This window comes from Cucurbitaria berberidis (genome assembly GCF_010015615.1).
Source record: "Cucurbitaria berberidis CBS 394.84 unplaced genomic scaffold K460scaffold_3, whole genome shotgun sequence".
In the NCBI taxonomy this organism is placed as follows: domain Eukaryota; kingdom Fungi; phylum Ascomycota; class Dothideomycetes; order Pleosporales; family Cucurbitariaceae; genus Cucurbitaria; species Cucurbitaria berberidis.
In genome coordinates this window covers 5,153,743-5,167,906 of record NW_024468937.1, presented here as the reverse complement: position 1 = coordinate 5,167,906, position 14,164 = coordinate 5,153,743, and the positions used below count along the sequence as shown (strand labels likewise).

Here is a 14,164-nt window from a genome sequence, read left to right as displayed (position 1 = left end):
AGCTACGTGATGGCCCTACCATCGAATATGTGAATAGTGAGGCATTGTGACTTTCTAACGTCAACGTGTGAGACACGGAATACCAATTCACAATAGTCGAACGCGAGCTGTATTTTTCACACGATAAGCAACAGACTCAGCGGCTTCACGTGCAAAAGATGCGGCAGAAAGGTGAGAAAAGTAGAGTGGCAAATCACAAGCCGTGGAAGCTTCCAGCCACACCACCGCCACTTGAATGACGTAACACCACAGTTGTATAAGAGCAGCCGATCACGAACACTTGCACCAGCATCAAACAACTACTTCAAACCTTAAACCAGTCACACATTCCAGACAATTCAATTTCTAAACGTCCAAGATGCCGGTCGCAGATCCTTCCACGTCGACCAAGTCCACTTCCACCACCACCTCTTCTACGACGGCGCAGACAGCGCAGCATGTCGGAAACCAATCGACTCAGAGCGTAGCGAGCGCAAGCCACACGGAGAAGACGCAGCAGGAGGAGGACGCGGAAAGATTGTATGAGGAGAGGATTGAGGAGGAATATGCTAAGAGGGAGGGTGGCGCATAGACATGCGCACCTAATCACGACGCAATTGCAACTTTCCCAGCGGCCTAGAATGATGGATTACCTTCCCGAGAAGATAATATGGACGACATATTAGGTCTGAAGCCTACATCACCTGTACAGACATGATACCTCAACTCCGAATAACACTATTAAAATAATGAATTAATTGAATCAGCCTGCAAGGGCCTTTTGCACAAGTTCCTGCGGCCGTCCACTCATGGGTATCTTCAGCGCCAACTCATGCCCCCTCTCTGTCATCTTTCCCCACGTCTTCCTCAATATGCTCACAATCTTATCTTCATCAAGCGTCTTCTCAAACGCCTCGAACTGATCGTCCAGAAACACCAGACACGCCACGTCCTCCAAGACCTGCGTCTCCTCATCAGCCTTCAAGTCCTCCTTGCGTATCAGCGCGCCCACTCTCGCTGCATCAGCGGCAGAGTACCCTGCTTCCACGCATATCTCCTCTACTAGCTCGGCTTGTCGCTTTTTTAGATACGTGCGCCATGCGTGGTAGCCGATGCGTGTCATAGGGTAGGTGGAGCGGGGCACTTCCCAACGGCGGAAGTGCTGGGCGCGGATTGCGAGGCGGAGGGGTTCTGACGCAGAGGGCGCGCGCTGGTCTAGGTACGAGGTGCATTTTTGCGCATAGTGGAGTTCGTAGGGTGTTGAGGAGTTGTGGACTGTTATCTGGGTTGGGTCGAGGGCGTGCGCTGCGTCAATTGCGGAGAGGGCTTTCGCGAAGGGCGTGGCCATTGTCGTGATGGCTTAAGAAGTGTTGTGAGGCAACTTGAGGGTGGTAGAAACGGTCGGTGGGGTTGTTGAGCTGGTGTGTAAGGCATATCGTGAGCTGTCTGATTAGTGGATAGAACCATGGGAAGATAACTGTGGGCAGATGCCCCACGTTGAAGTGGGGTAGACCCTGTCGATCAGTGATGACTTCATGTCAGGACAGTGAGTATGAGACAGCATCTAGTACCAAACCTAGATTTTCCGCATATACCGATCCTGTTCGTGTTGTCATCTCACCTTGCCCTTCTTCGCGAGGGCTGACGTAGTGTGTTCCCTGTTGATAGGCTGGCATACGCCACTCTGGACGCATCCCTGCTCAACTCTCGCAACCTCGAAAATCAACGCGCTCACCTTGTAATTCAGCCTCATTCTATATCATCGCTCTCTACCGCTGTTGCACACCATGTCTGCTACTCACCCCCCGCTAGCCACCAGAACCTCTATCGCTGTAATTCGCGCTCTCCCACTTGATCTCTCTCTTCGGCGAACCGGCCTCGGCGATGGCACTTGATTGGAGCCTCCCTGCTCAGCCTGATGAGTTCGACGACCTGTTCAACTTCGACGCTTTCGGAGGCCCCCAATGTTTCGCAAATGAAAACTCATATGTACCACCATCCTGGTTCGATGGGACCGTGAGCATACCCGATGGCATCTCTGGATTGGACGACTTGAGCATTCCGGAACTCGAAGAATCCACTTGTCCAGTCTACCCTCTTCAGATTGACAGCCAGCAGGATTTATTCAGTAATGATGGACTGCCATGCCCCCAGTCTTCGGCCTCAGATCTCTTCTCCGATCCGACTAACATCCTCGTTCCTTCTCAAGATGTCTCTTCATTCCATCCTGCCATACACAATGCACTCGACCCTGTAGATACAAGGAACTTTCCCACAGAAGATGACATAACGGAGGCGAAATGCGTTAATGATCGTGTCGAAAAGAAACCAGAACGACCTACGACAACAGCCAAACGCCGCGGAACCTTTCAAGAAGAGAGCAAAACTGGAGGAAAGTCGAAGCATCGACGAACAAAAATCTCTCCTGCTGCAAGGAATATGCTGGAACAAGAATTCCTGCTTGATCCATACCCTAGCGACCATATCGCCGCGGTTCTATCAAGTAGGACAGGGCTCGACACACGCGCGATTAAGAACTGGTTTTCTAATGCAAGGTCGCGCAAGAATGCGCCTGAACGTAAGTAGACTTTCCCTTCGCATCATATGAGATTTGGCTTTTCGTAGAGGCAGTATATGACTACTTATCTTCGCTGTGGCGAAGTTTTCATTTCGTCGGACATGGATAGCCTCGCACGTTTGCTAACCACAAATTCTAGAAGTGAGACCCTCTGAGAGGCAGAATAGCGACCTTCATACAATGGATATTGGTGGTATCATCCGAGATGTGTCCCCAGTGAGCAACGTTTCAGCCGCCAATCTCGACGCGCTCGATAGAGTTTCACCCACGCCCAGTAGTTCTTCACTCGAGAGATACCTCGCAACGCCAGCAAGCGAAGAGGCCCTTCCATTTGGCGCGCTAGGGTCCCACATCAGGACTTTTGGACTAGATGTTTCTCAGACGAGTCGACTCTTTAGCGATACCTTTTCTCCCATGCGGGCTTTCAGCACAGCTGGCTCTGAAAGCTCAGCTGGCTCCGCTATTAGCATACAAAGCTGGAGCAGTCGAATATCGATCGACTCAAGAGGCTCACGTCGAGGAAGAAAACGGTGGACGCGTCCTTCCGTAAAGTCGGAGTTATTACAGCCTGCAGAGTTATTACCACCCATTTCTGATATAGAGCGTCTTTACCAGGACCAGACGGTAATTATTGTTATGCACTTTCTACTTGTGCATTACTAAATGTACCCAGATTGAGTCCGTTGAGATGTGTCCGCCTCCCCCGAAGCGTCGTGCTATAGACCCAGACATCTCTAAGCGCAAGTCTCCGATGAAGTTGTATATCAATCCAGTGCCTGAAGAAACCAACCTACCGGAATCATGTCCCGCATACTTCTGTACCTGGCCGAACTGTTCCATCACATTCCAACATCGCTTTGAGTGGGTCCGCCACGAGGAAGCAGTGCACTATAACCCGTATCATTGGGTATGTTGTTCAGATCGAACCCATGATGTCAAACTCCCAGAGTGCTACATTTGCGGACGACAGAACGACGTCACTATAGGACATATAGTTCAAGACCACTTTCCCAGCTGCGTCGATAAGCCTCAACCCAAGCGTACGTTTCTGAGGCAAGACCAGCTTGCACAACATATCAAAAGAGTACATCTGAAACTAGATGGAGTAACCCAAACTGTACCGAAGTGGCTTCTTGAAATTTGGAAATCCGATAACCCCCAACTCCGGAGCTCGCCTTTCTTACTTCGCTGCGGCTTCTGTGGTACATCTTGCTCGAACTGGGCCGAACGGGAAGAGCACGTGGCCAAGCATCTTAAAGATCGTACATGTAAACTCTCGTGGTGGCCAGATCGAGCACCTGCTCCTACAGCTCTGGTAAGAGGGTGAGTACTCTCCGTCATGAAGTTTACACTAAAAGCACTTACTAATAATGATCGATAGGAACAGAAAATTCGCATGTCCCACTTGTGGTTTAGAATTCATAAGTGCTACGGTTGCAGCGCAGCTACACCCCAAATGCGAATCCTGGTCCTGTCGATATCTACACGACATGCATTCATCCTTCGAGACTTCCCGCTCTGCATTCGAAGTCCTACGGTCTGAGTGCAGACTTTGCGACTTTGAAGTAGGCGGCGTTGACAAGGAAGATGCCGTGTACATTGACTTTCTTACAAGCCACGCGGAATCACATGCATTGCGAACATGCGACCAGAAAATTTTCCTCGACTGGGACAAGTTTACTCACCACCTTCACATTCATCATAGAGCGTCATATTCAAGAATCCTCGTGCAGGAGCAACCGCTGTTGGCTTGGGGATCAGTGCAATATCTGGAACGGTATGGAACGCAGATCTTGATGCGGACTTTACGGATGTTGGAGGAGAATGATATATGTCCGTCTAGGCAGCATGGATACACGACTGAGGTCGTTGGAGAACTCGATTTCTAAGAGGTTGTCGGGCGTGATAGGATAGTCAGTGCGCCGACTTCCAGGATGGACATGACAGTAGGCGCAGCTCCTAAGCCCGTGAGTCGATTCATTTACTGGGAAACTAAGAGTAGTCTAATTCAGTCGATGAGGAATCTCTTCTAACAGCACATGCTGCGCAAGCACGATGCAAATATGTCTACCCGCCCCTGGTGTTCCTCACACTCGAAATCATGTGAAACAGGATGTCACGGCCGCTCACCCCGACCTCTTCCCACCCAGTCCCACATATTCTGCTCTTCCCTAAGGCTCAACTATCTTCTCCAACACCTCGCTCATCATCGCATCTGCCCGCTCCACCCTCTGACCCTCATCCCTCCCAGGCATCTGCCACACGAGGATAGCCCGCAACTGCGTCCAAAACAGCCAATAATCAGCCATCGCCTCTAGCACCTGAGGGTCCTCAGCTGTTCTCTCTCTCGCCAGCTCTTTAAGCTGCACCGCTCCCAGAAGCAGAAGTCGCACCAGCTGCTGGGCATTCATATCGATCTTGATAGGCGGCTGCGCGAGAAGGATAGCAGTCAGCTCTTTGTGCATGCCAGGACGGTCAGGGTCGAGACCAAGCTCTTGCTCCTTGAGTATGTAGTTCTTCGCTTCAAGGAGCTTTCCGCGCATGCAAGCGATGTACTTGGCCTCTGTCTGCGCGTTGGGGAAGTTGAATGTCCGTGGCTTAGGTAAGGATACCTCCACTGGGGCGGGCGTCGGGATATTGAGGTAGTCGAAGTCGTTGTGGGTGCCGCGGTTTGTAGAGACTGCTGGGTGTTGCTGGTTTCGCGCGCTGGCTGGTGGTTGGGATTGGCCCTCGTTGCGGTGGTAGTCTGAGGGTCCGCTCTCGGTCTCGGCGGCCTCGTTGTTGTTCATGCTGTGGGCTGTTTTCTTCTGTCGTGGGGGCATGATTGCGACTCTAGAGGTTGTGAGCGGAAAGCTGAAAAGTATGCTCAGAAGGCGGTATTGTGGCTTGGTTGAAGTTGATTGCCCTGTTAATGGGTATTTGGGGTCGAGGATGAGGAAGGATTGTTATAGGACCGGGCGCTTAGGTGAGTGTGAAATTCACCCCAGTTATTGACCGACGCGGCGGAAAGCCGAGGAATCTGGATTTGGGCGGGTGAGTGAGAGTAGATCAGGGGCCTTTGGTGAGATGAGCGGCAGTGTCGAATGAACTAGATATAGGTTCAACAACTTCACCAAGCAAATCAAAACTACAAAGAAGTTCATGTCAGCGCTCCTGAGTATACCTAATTTGGCAGTCGGGGATACTTTTCTTCTAAGATACATCCACTGATACAATAATTAGGCAATACGTCAGGGCACTCACATCCGACATCACGTTTTCCCGTCATATCCAAACAAGGCATAAATGTATCCCGATTTAGATCCGCTACTCTTTGTGAAGTTGTTCCAATTTTGATTTGCGATGTATCTCTCCTCTCTTCCACCGTAGATTCCTCTATTTGTTGCAAAAAACGCGCGATCCTCCTAGTTACATCATTATCCTAGTTCACCATGTATGGCTCTTCTCAATCACCCACATCGGTCTGCACCGCGATGTTTTCAGCTGTAGCGCAGCTTCTTTCCATTGTAGACTTGCTCAACACGTACCACTACCCCACCTCGATCCTGACCTGCCTCAAGAATCTTCTCGATCTTCGCCAATACGTCTTGCGTATCACTACTCAACGACCACGACATACTGTCCTCCCGCACAACCTCCTTGCCATCGAAGCGCCACTTGGATATGTGGTTCAGATCATTGTTTCGCAGCTGCTTTATCAAGCCCTGCAATGCAAAGGCATCACCGTGCATGATGACCTGACCATATAAGTCTTCGGAAACACGGATGCGGCCTCGGTACTCCCCGTCGATAGGGCTGTAGTCTCCAGTTGAATTTGTGGGCTTGTATTCCATCAAGCGGACTGTATTTTGGTCGCCTTCTCGGTCCTCGGCAGCTTCCGGATCGCAGATGTACAGTCTGCCTTGTTCATCTTGGGTATGAGACAAAAACTTGACTTCGTCCATCATAAAAGCCAAACCGCGCGAGCCGATACGAACGTCACTTGGGGTACGCGTGTTGGACGAGGGGTCTGTGGATGTGAAGATGATCCGGGACGAGGGAACGGGTGGCTTGGGTAAGAACGCTGGTAGTGGTGCGGATACTGGATCTACTATAGACAACCGATTTGGCACAGCTTCCTTACATGCCGCTCGAGAGGATTGGAAGATGTCGCGCGCAACCTTGTTCTTGAAGAGGTTCCACGCCTCCTTCTGTATCGCCTTTTCCGATTCCGCCGGTGTCGACATGCGGGGCCTCTTTCTCGCTGGTCCGCATGTGCATGGTGGTGGGATAGAGGTCTTATCTGTTCCTGTACCCTCTGGGTCATCTCGTGTTTGCTCATCATAGTCATGCTGATGCTTGCGTTTCTGTGGTGTCATGGGTTCGGTAACATGTGGGCGACGTTCGGGGAGTGGTTCGCTTTCTACAGTCTCGAGAGACCCATCTTCAAGATGCCTTGCATGATGAAAGTGTTCATGATTTTTGACTAGCTGGGTGGCATCGTTTTCCACGTCCTGTTTTGGGTCCGAGGCAGTTACTACTGCAATCTGCTGCTTTCGATCTTCGATGTGATCAAGCACCGCCTGAGTAACCTGAGCACTAGTCGTACCTTTGATGAGCAAGGGCTTGATGTCATACCCGTCATCATCAAGCAACTTCAGCCTCTGGGAGATGTTGCTTTTCATGTTCCAAGTCTTCATTGTCCAGACTTTGTCCAGACTCAACTTGTTCCTCCTGATGCCTTTCAAAGCTTGAATTTCCCAGTCGGATATGTTTGGCGACTGAGATACAACGGGAACAGAGGGTAGAATCATATGAGCCTCGGGGATGGGAGGGACAGTCAATAAAGAGGACACAAACGCGGTGTTCGCAGAAGGGGATTGCCTCTTGCTCATCTCCTCTTGGGCTGTTATTGGTGGGCGCTGACTCTGAGGGACAATGTTGGCAAGGTATTGCGCCTCCTCGACTTGTTCCGCCGTGAGTTCGCGCGGTAGATGAGAGGTTACCTTCATCGTATGCCTTTTCACCCCTCTCGACATCAAAGTCGTGTGCAACTTAACTCCTAATCTTCGTTTCCAGTGCGACTTCGGCGTAAGCTTCTTGCGGAATAGTTGTAGGGGCGCCATAGATTTGAATAGCTTGAGTTCTTTCGAATCTCTGGGATTGTATAACGAAGGCTTGCCTGTTTTCTAGTGTCAAACTGCTCTATGTTGTGCTAGAAGGGACTCGTTGAAGCTAGTGGGGACGAGGTACTGGGAGAGGGAAGCTTTCCATGAGAGGCAAAGAAGCAGCTGAGCCGTTTTGAGGGCTGACATCATAGGATGGAATGCGCTCTCGTAGGTCTTCACTGTGGTTAGCTTTCACCTGTGCAAAATTTAGAGTGAAAGAAACCCAAAGTGGAGGGTGCCTTTCGGAACCCAGCATCACCGCGTATAAAAGGCAAATACCCTTTGATAATACTGCGTTATATTCTCATAGAATATTGCTCATAAAATAGCGGCAAATATATAAAGGTTACAGTGAGGGAAGGTGAGCGGATCTCTGCTAACTCTGCGTACCTGCGTCTAGTTTGTCACTGAGTGTAGCGGACCATATCGTGTGACTGTAACAGTTGACGCTCCTACTGATGACTGGGGTATTTTCAATAAATAGATACTAGGCTCGATGTCGAGTGGTACATCCAGAATAAGTTGTCTAGGTTGTGGTCGGATCTTCTGTCGTACCCAAGTTACCGCATCTAGATCTGAATTAGCATTAAGCTAATTCACATAAATTAGCTCCGCTCGCCCAGAGATGGATAGAATCACAACATTTGTGGCAAAAAGGGCAGTGAGAAGCCCGATGATCCAAGTTCCGTCTTTGGAGAATGGATGGCGTACACGCTGACAATTGCTCCTACGAGGCCGCTGCATTGATTTTGCTCAGGATAGTTACCAATCGAGCGGGTCGATGATCAGAGGCGTACACAATATCGTTCTACATGCGTCTTTGGGGCTAGTTCGGCGAAGTATACCTGGAAGATAACTGCAATGTAACGGCAGCTTGCAATAGCTATAACGAGTTGGCTATGCTATCATTGGATCTTATCGTATGCATGTATGGGAGATATTAGGCGTGTCTAGCGATAAATTACTGTGAGTCTCTAATGGAAAGTTATCCACCGATTTAACTTCTTGCTCATATTTTCAACCTCGTTTTATCTGCCTAAAACCCCAGAGTTATACGCCATGAGTAGATCGTTTACTAGTCATCTATCCAATCGCCCTTCTGAGCCCCATTTCGTTACTCTCCTTCACTCTCGTTCACTCTCACTCCGCCGTAGCCTATCATGATATAGCCACTGTCGTGGCTAGGCGTAAGGCAATTGAAGTAGCTATGCTGGTCGTGCTAAATGTGGGTTCGACGATGTGAAGAGACAGGATTGGAAGTGTTGAGCTCTGGTATTAGTCGACTGAGGAGTCGAGCACTCGGACACGTCTAGCAAGATTTTCGCATCGCTTGGTAATCTTCTGAGTAGACATCAATTGGCGCACCTGAGAAGTTGTAACATGTGGGCGAGTGGACAGGGCTCGGACATAGAATACTGGAGGGATAAGATTTCATGGATATTGCTTGGGAAAGGAGACACGGTTGAACGCGTCATTTTCGCGTAGTTTTTTTCACAATATATAGCGGGTAGACGCGGCTTCCTGCATTATGTCTCCCGCGTGCCTCTTTCCCTTGTCGTTGTTGCGTTTGTTTGCCTACGTCATCGTCATTTGATACTGTGCACATGCAACCTCATGTCTCAGGCTGAGAGATCTGGACTCATTAGTGCTGTTTCAGCTCTAAGTTTGTCTCTTAGGAGTTTCTTCTTTTCACGCTGTCAATTAGTTGTATGTCACCACCCGTCTAGTGCCACGTTACGCCGTGCTTGCTGCCTGAATTCGCTAGTTCTTCTCCATCGGGACTAGCAGTGAAGGTACATCAACTTCGCTCACTTTTGATAAGTTTGATTACAACACATCAGCTGCGTCTTACTCCCTACTTACAACATGCAGTCCAAGATGGACGCCAAACGCAACAATCGCTATGCGCTCTTCGCCGAAGAGGATGAGAATGCATCACCCAAGAGCAGTCCAGCTTTAGACATCCCCCCAAACCCGTTCCTAAACCAGGTTGCCGACAGCTCAAATCCCTGGCAGGAGGTCACTAAGCGCGGCGCTCCTCCAGCGCAGCTGGTACATCAATGCGACAAGACGCTGCACACAAAAGACCAAACCAAAGCAGCACTCGATCGTGCGGCGGATAGAAAGGATAGGACCCGCACTTTTTCATCCGCCACTACTAAGAGTAGCGACACGGCCTATGATTCGCGTTCGAACTGGTGCGGAGTGTGTTCCCAGAAGTTCACCAGTAAGTCGGCACTCATAAATCACATGAAGCACACGCCGGATCATCAACACTACTGCAATCTCTGCAAACGAGTTTTTAAAGATCGCAATGGGATCAAGAACCATGTCGAAAACTCATTGGCTCATGAGATCTTCTGCAATCTATGTCTCAGCGCCTTCAAGGACTTGTGGGGTCTTAGGAACCACTTCGAGAACAACTGCCACTTAGGGCATGAGTTCGCGTGTCTCACTTGCTTACTTGCATTCGAGAGTCAGGCTCAGCTTGAGCGACATCTGCAGAAGGCAAAAGAACATACGTGGTGTGGAACATGTTGCGGCTACTTCCGTAATCAAGAGGAGCGCGATGCGCATTGGAAAAAGACAACCAGTAAGTGTCAAGAGCGGCTTTTTATTCGCCTCAGTCCTCAGCTAATGTTACTTTCAGAGCACAAGCATTGCCTGCAACCGGGATGCGACTTCGACGGTCCTGATGCAGCCGCACTCGACCGGCATCTCAAGCGAGATCACTTCCAGTGCGAAGGCTGCAAGCTTGTACTGCCGAGCCAGACGAAACTCGCCCAACACAGTGAGACGTGTTATTTTGCATTGTTCTGCTCCCAGTGCGGCAAAGAATGCGCTGGGAAGGGTCAGCTGGCGCTTCATCTAGAGCACTGCTACTTCTGCAACGAGTGCGGATATCACACTCAGAAAGAAAAGGATTATCAAAACGTACGTGGTTATAATCACCTGCCCACATACACAGCAGTATCATATAATAAATACAGCGCAATGCTAACAAGTGGCAGCACATGACGAAACATGCCGCCGGTGATATACCATGCTGGGGCTGCGACGCCCCGATGCGCACCTACTCCAGCCTTATCGGTCACCTCGAATCAGGCACGTGTACCGGGATATCCAAACCATTGCTATGTCTTGGCAACTGGTGGTACTCAACGCTCTACATGGATCTCGACATCCACGTCCAAATCCGTACGGGTCGCATAAACCTCGACGAATTGCAGCAATGGATGGATGGCGGTCTCCTTCACCCTTTTGTGTGCCGCGGTGATGACTGTGTGAAGCGATTCGGGAACTTCAGCTCGCTTGTGCTGCATTGCGAGAGCCAAGCTTGCAGCTGGGATCTTACGAGCTTGAACTTGCCGGGGCTGGAGAGGGAGATGAAGCAATCGTGTCCCAGGATGGATAGTCCGATGGGTTAGAGTTCTGGACTTTTATGAGTTGCGCATGGCACCCAAGAAAGGTTGGAGATAAAGTCCCTTCAACGTCTCCGGCTGGTGGCTTATCTGAGTATGGCAATTCGGGTGATGAGTAGCTCCAAAGGCGTCCTGGAGTAGTTCGGTAGATTGATTTAGTCTATAAGTCAATCTCAGCATACCCCCAGTCCAACATTTGCAGAGCTTGCTTAGAATAGGAGCTGTCGCATGCAACCAGAAACATTCCTGAATTCCTTCGACCCTACCTCTGCAAGGTCTTATAGTGTGGATCGCAAGTACACGGCTACTCCCCTTGCTTCTTCTCATGTCAAAAAAGTATCTGGTGACTAGCATGTGGTAGATGGGTATCACAAGTTATAAGAGAAGGAGTTTGTTTAAAGCTCGCCAGAGCTCTCGGTCAAATCTTAGAGGCGGTGTTGCAACCTGAACCACGGAACTGAGCACTGGAAGTGATCCACCGGGACTCAATTACATCACAAGTTATAACATAAGTCTATAAACATTTGTGGGCGCTCCATGTTCTATTTATGTACATAATACCTATCCTATACTATCCACCTCACCTCCACCTTCGTTGCACACATTGCCTCCATGCAATGATCTCCATTCTTTCATAAAGTGAAAGCCAAGTAGCACCATTCCAATATTAATACTCATCGCCCCCTGGTGCTCGTCAACTCAAACACATCCAAAACGGGCATGCCGGTAAAGAAGTTCGCCTTCAACTCTACAACAAAGTTGTGCCAGTTCATGCCAATGTACTCTGGTGCGTCAATGTAAAATATGATGGACGCAAAACTTTGAAGGGAACTGCGCCAATCTGCAGAGGTAGTCCAAGGAGAGACCTGTGTAATCACATTGAATCTCACTATATTATAACCCACCGAAAGCGTTTGGGCCATATAACGAGCGACTCGGTCCAGCAAAGCAAGAATAATCTTGGGCTATAGACAGAGATCCATCTTTTTTCAGTATATCCACGTAGCTATAACGCAAGATAATTTGGCTGTCAACCCAGAGCCCAAATCGCCTTTGGACCCACGAACCTAGCGACTTAAACTATCTATGTGCCTAATAATAACCATACTCATCGCTTAAGGGGGATAACCCTGTTACTCGTTTTCGAGATAATACTGATACTCATACATGCCCTACGAGAATACCGTCGTAGTGTCGTAAATGTATTGATATGTGAGCTTAAAGATAGGCACCTAGTCAAAATAGTTCGTCGTCATGTCTAGAATCCTATTAATTATAATTTGTAACACGCCTTCCATACCTTTCACATAATAGTTTGAGAGCTGGTTTCAATAACATTTTATGAACATCTAATAGTACAGGAATCTTTTAAGCAGTATCCGGAGTAATTGCTTTTGAGATAGCTAACTATAATAACTTCAAAACGAAATTTGTGGCAACAAGAAACGTGCCGGTTAATAGAGCCTGGCTAACTTCAGGTAACTTTACAGCTCTAATCTAACAAATCACACAACAGCCAGTATGCCTTCTATCCACTGTTGATAGTATTACTTTTAGAGTAAATCTCCACAAAGGCCTCCAGACTCTCTTGTTGGCAGCACTCGTATTTGCGTGCAAAGTGAAAGCAAATTTCTCATTCACCTAGCTACAATACGTCGCTTAACAATAGTTTCACCACTGCCCCGGCTCCATTGTAACAATAATACAATAGCAGACGTCGTAAACTCTCAGCTATCATTCATATAAAAAGCCCGCCAGCCACCAGCTCAACGCCGTCCAGCCCTTCTCCCAAACACCATCAATTACCACGCCCACATAACCACTCAACAATGGCACGACTCACCTACGCCCGCCTACTCACGCGTCTCCATACGCTGCGCGACAGCGTTCCTGAGCAGCTGCCGGGTTATGAAAACGCCCAGCGAGTCAAAGACACCCAGGACGCTATCAACGCAGGCATCGTCGCCGCTCAAGCAGGTCTTGAGGGTGACAAGAGCGTGCTCAAGCCCAGCGACCTGAAGTACGAGGTCTCAGCAAAGCTTGACGAGATTGATCACCGGTTCGAGCGCGAGGCTGCTGTGAGCCCGAGCTCGAGTTTGGCTGTCGCTGCAGCCGGTGAAGATGAAGAGGAGAGCGAGAATGAAGATGCGGATGACCAACTCACTCGCGATCTGACTGCTGCTTTCGAAACCGAGCAGCGATTGCGGTGGGAGCAGTCCTCATCCCACTCCGCCAGCGGTAAGGAGAATCCTAGCGATACTGCAACAGTCAGTGCAACGAGAGCGCATCCAGCCAGGAAGCCTGCAAACCGCAAGAAGAACTCCGCCGTGACCAAACGCCCCATTCGCAACCCAGGTGCGACCACCAAGGCTTGCATCAAGAAGTCAACATCCAAGCGTACGACGCGCGCAAAGTCTCGCATCGCCTCACCTACAGCACTCACCACTGTCACCAACACCATCGAAGAGCGAGAAGCCGCCGCCGCACTTCTTGATCTATTTACATCAAGCCCTCTCACCAACAACCGCACGAATACCATGCATCCAGCCTATGCGCCAAACTTCACCTCCAGCGCTCAGGTCACACCTATCAACAATATGGCTAGCAACAAAGGCAAACAGCGGGCCTCTTCCTCCCAGCCTGCAACACCTCTCAACTTCCCCAATATGCACCTCCCCATTACGCATCCCAACCCTTACCGCCGTACCTTCTCGAATGCCGAGTTCCTCGACCTCCCCGCTAACGCAATCGACGCAAGCGCCAAACCTGAGCACATCTTCCTCGCCGGCGTGCAATTCGCGATGCAGAACTTCACTGCTGCGCACGCAACCAAGTTCTGCCGCAATACTGGCGATGGCTTTGCAGACAGGTGCTACGAGTATGTGAGGGTTGAGCTGGGTATTAAGAGCGAGTATGAGTTACTGGTCGAGAAGTATGAGGCTGAGATGATTGCCAAGGGGGCGGTGAGGAACGGCGGCGAGAGTGCTGCTGGCAAGGGCTTCTGGGACGTCATATAATCGTTGAATCGCGTTGGCAGT

General features: G+C 49.8%; 7 protein-coding genes across 7 annotated transcripts; 4 read left to right on the top strand and 3 right to left on the bottom strand.

Annotated features, from left to right (window-relative positions):
* Positions 1-264: 264 nt before the first annotated feature.
* Positions 265-1,484, bottom strand: K460DRAFT_367206 (glutamyl-tRNA synthetase). Its single transcript, XM_040933528.1, has one exon. It carries the CDS (start codon positions 1,325-1,327, stop codon positions 743-745), a length of 585 nt encoding a protein of 194 aa, XP_040788975.1. The 5' UTR covers positions 1,328-1,484; the 3' UTR covers positions 265-742.
* K460DRAFT_124230 (uncharacterized protein) lies at positions 275-657 on the top strand. The gene has a single exon (XM_040926642.1). The coding sequence runs from the start codon at positions 359-361 to the stop codon at positions 569-571; it is 213 nt and encodes a 70-aa protein (XP_040788976.1). The 5' UTR covers positions 275-358; the 3' UTR covers positions 572-657.
* A 111-nt stretch (positions 1,485-1,595) lies between the features above and the next one.
* Positions 1,596-4,587, top strand: K460DRAFT_124282 (uncharacterized protein). Its single transcript, XM_040926643.1, has 4 exons — positions 1,596-2,557; positions 2,697-3,181; positions 3,231-3,880; positions 3,939-4,587. Exons 1-4 carry the CDS (start codon positions 1,864-1,866, stop codon positions 4,444-4,446), a joined length of 2,337 nt encoding a protein of 778 aa, XP_040788974.1. The 5' UTR covers positions 1,596-1,863; the 3' UTR covers positions 4,447-4,587.
* Positions 4,588-4,728: 141 nt separating this feature from the next.
* On the bottom strand, positions 4,729-5,346 carry K460DRAFT_281662 (uncharacterized protein; the record flags this gene model as incomplete). The annotated part of the gene is made up of 1 exon (XM_040928510.1): positions 4,729-5,346. The coding sequence occupies one exon, from the start codon at positions 5,344-5,346 to the stop codon at positions 4,729-4,731; it is 618 nt and encodes a 205-aa protein (XP_040788973.1).
* Positions 5,347-6,036: 690 nt separating this feature from the next.
* Positions 6,037-7,548, bottom strand: K460DRAFT_406617 (uncharacterized protein; the record flags this gene model as incomplete). The annotated part of the gene is made up of 1 exon (XM_040936976.1): positions 6,037-7,548. One exon carries the CDS (start codon positions 7,546-7,548, stop codon positions 6,037-6,039), a length of 1,512 nt encoding a protein of 503 aa, XP_040788972.1.
* A 2,034-nt stretch (positions 7,549-9,582) lies between these two features.
* K460DRAFT_283469 (uncharacterized protein) lies at positions 9,583-11,132 on the top strand (the record flags this gene model as incomplete). The annotated part of the gene is made up of 3 exons (XM_040928660.1): positions 9,583-10,297; positions 10,355-10,638; positions 10,716-11,132. The coding sequence occupies 3 exons, from the start codon at positions 9,583-9,585 to the stop codon at positions 11,130-11,132; spliced, it is 1,416 nt and encodes a 471-aa protein (XP_040788971.1).
* A 1,823-nt stretch (positions 11,133-12,955) lies between these two features.
* K460DRAFT_356088 (uncharacterized protein) lies at positions 12,956-14,143 on the top strand (the record flags this gene model as incomplete). The annotated part of the gene is made up of 1 exon (XM_040931932.1): positions 12,956-14,143. One exon carries the CDS (start codon positions 12,956-12,958, stop codon positions 14,141-14,143), a length of 1,188 nt encoding a protein of 395 aa, XP_040788970.1.
* Positions 14,144-14,164: the final 21 nt, after the last annotated feature.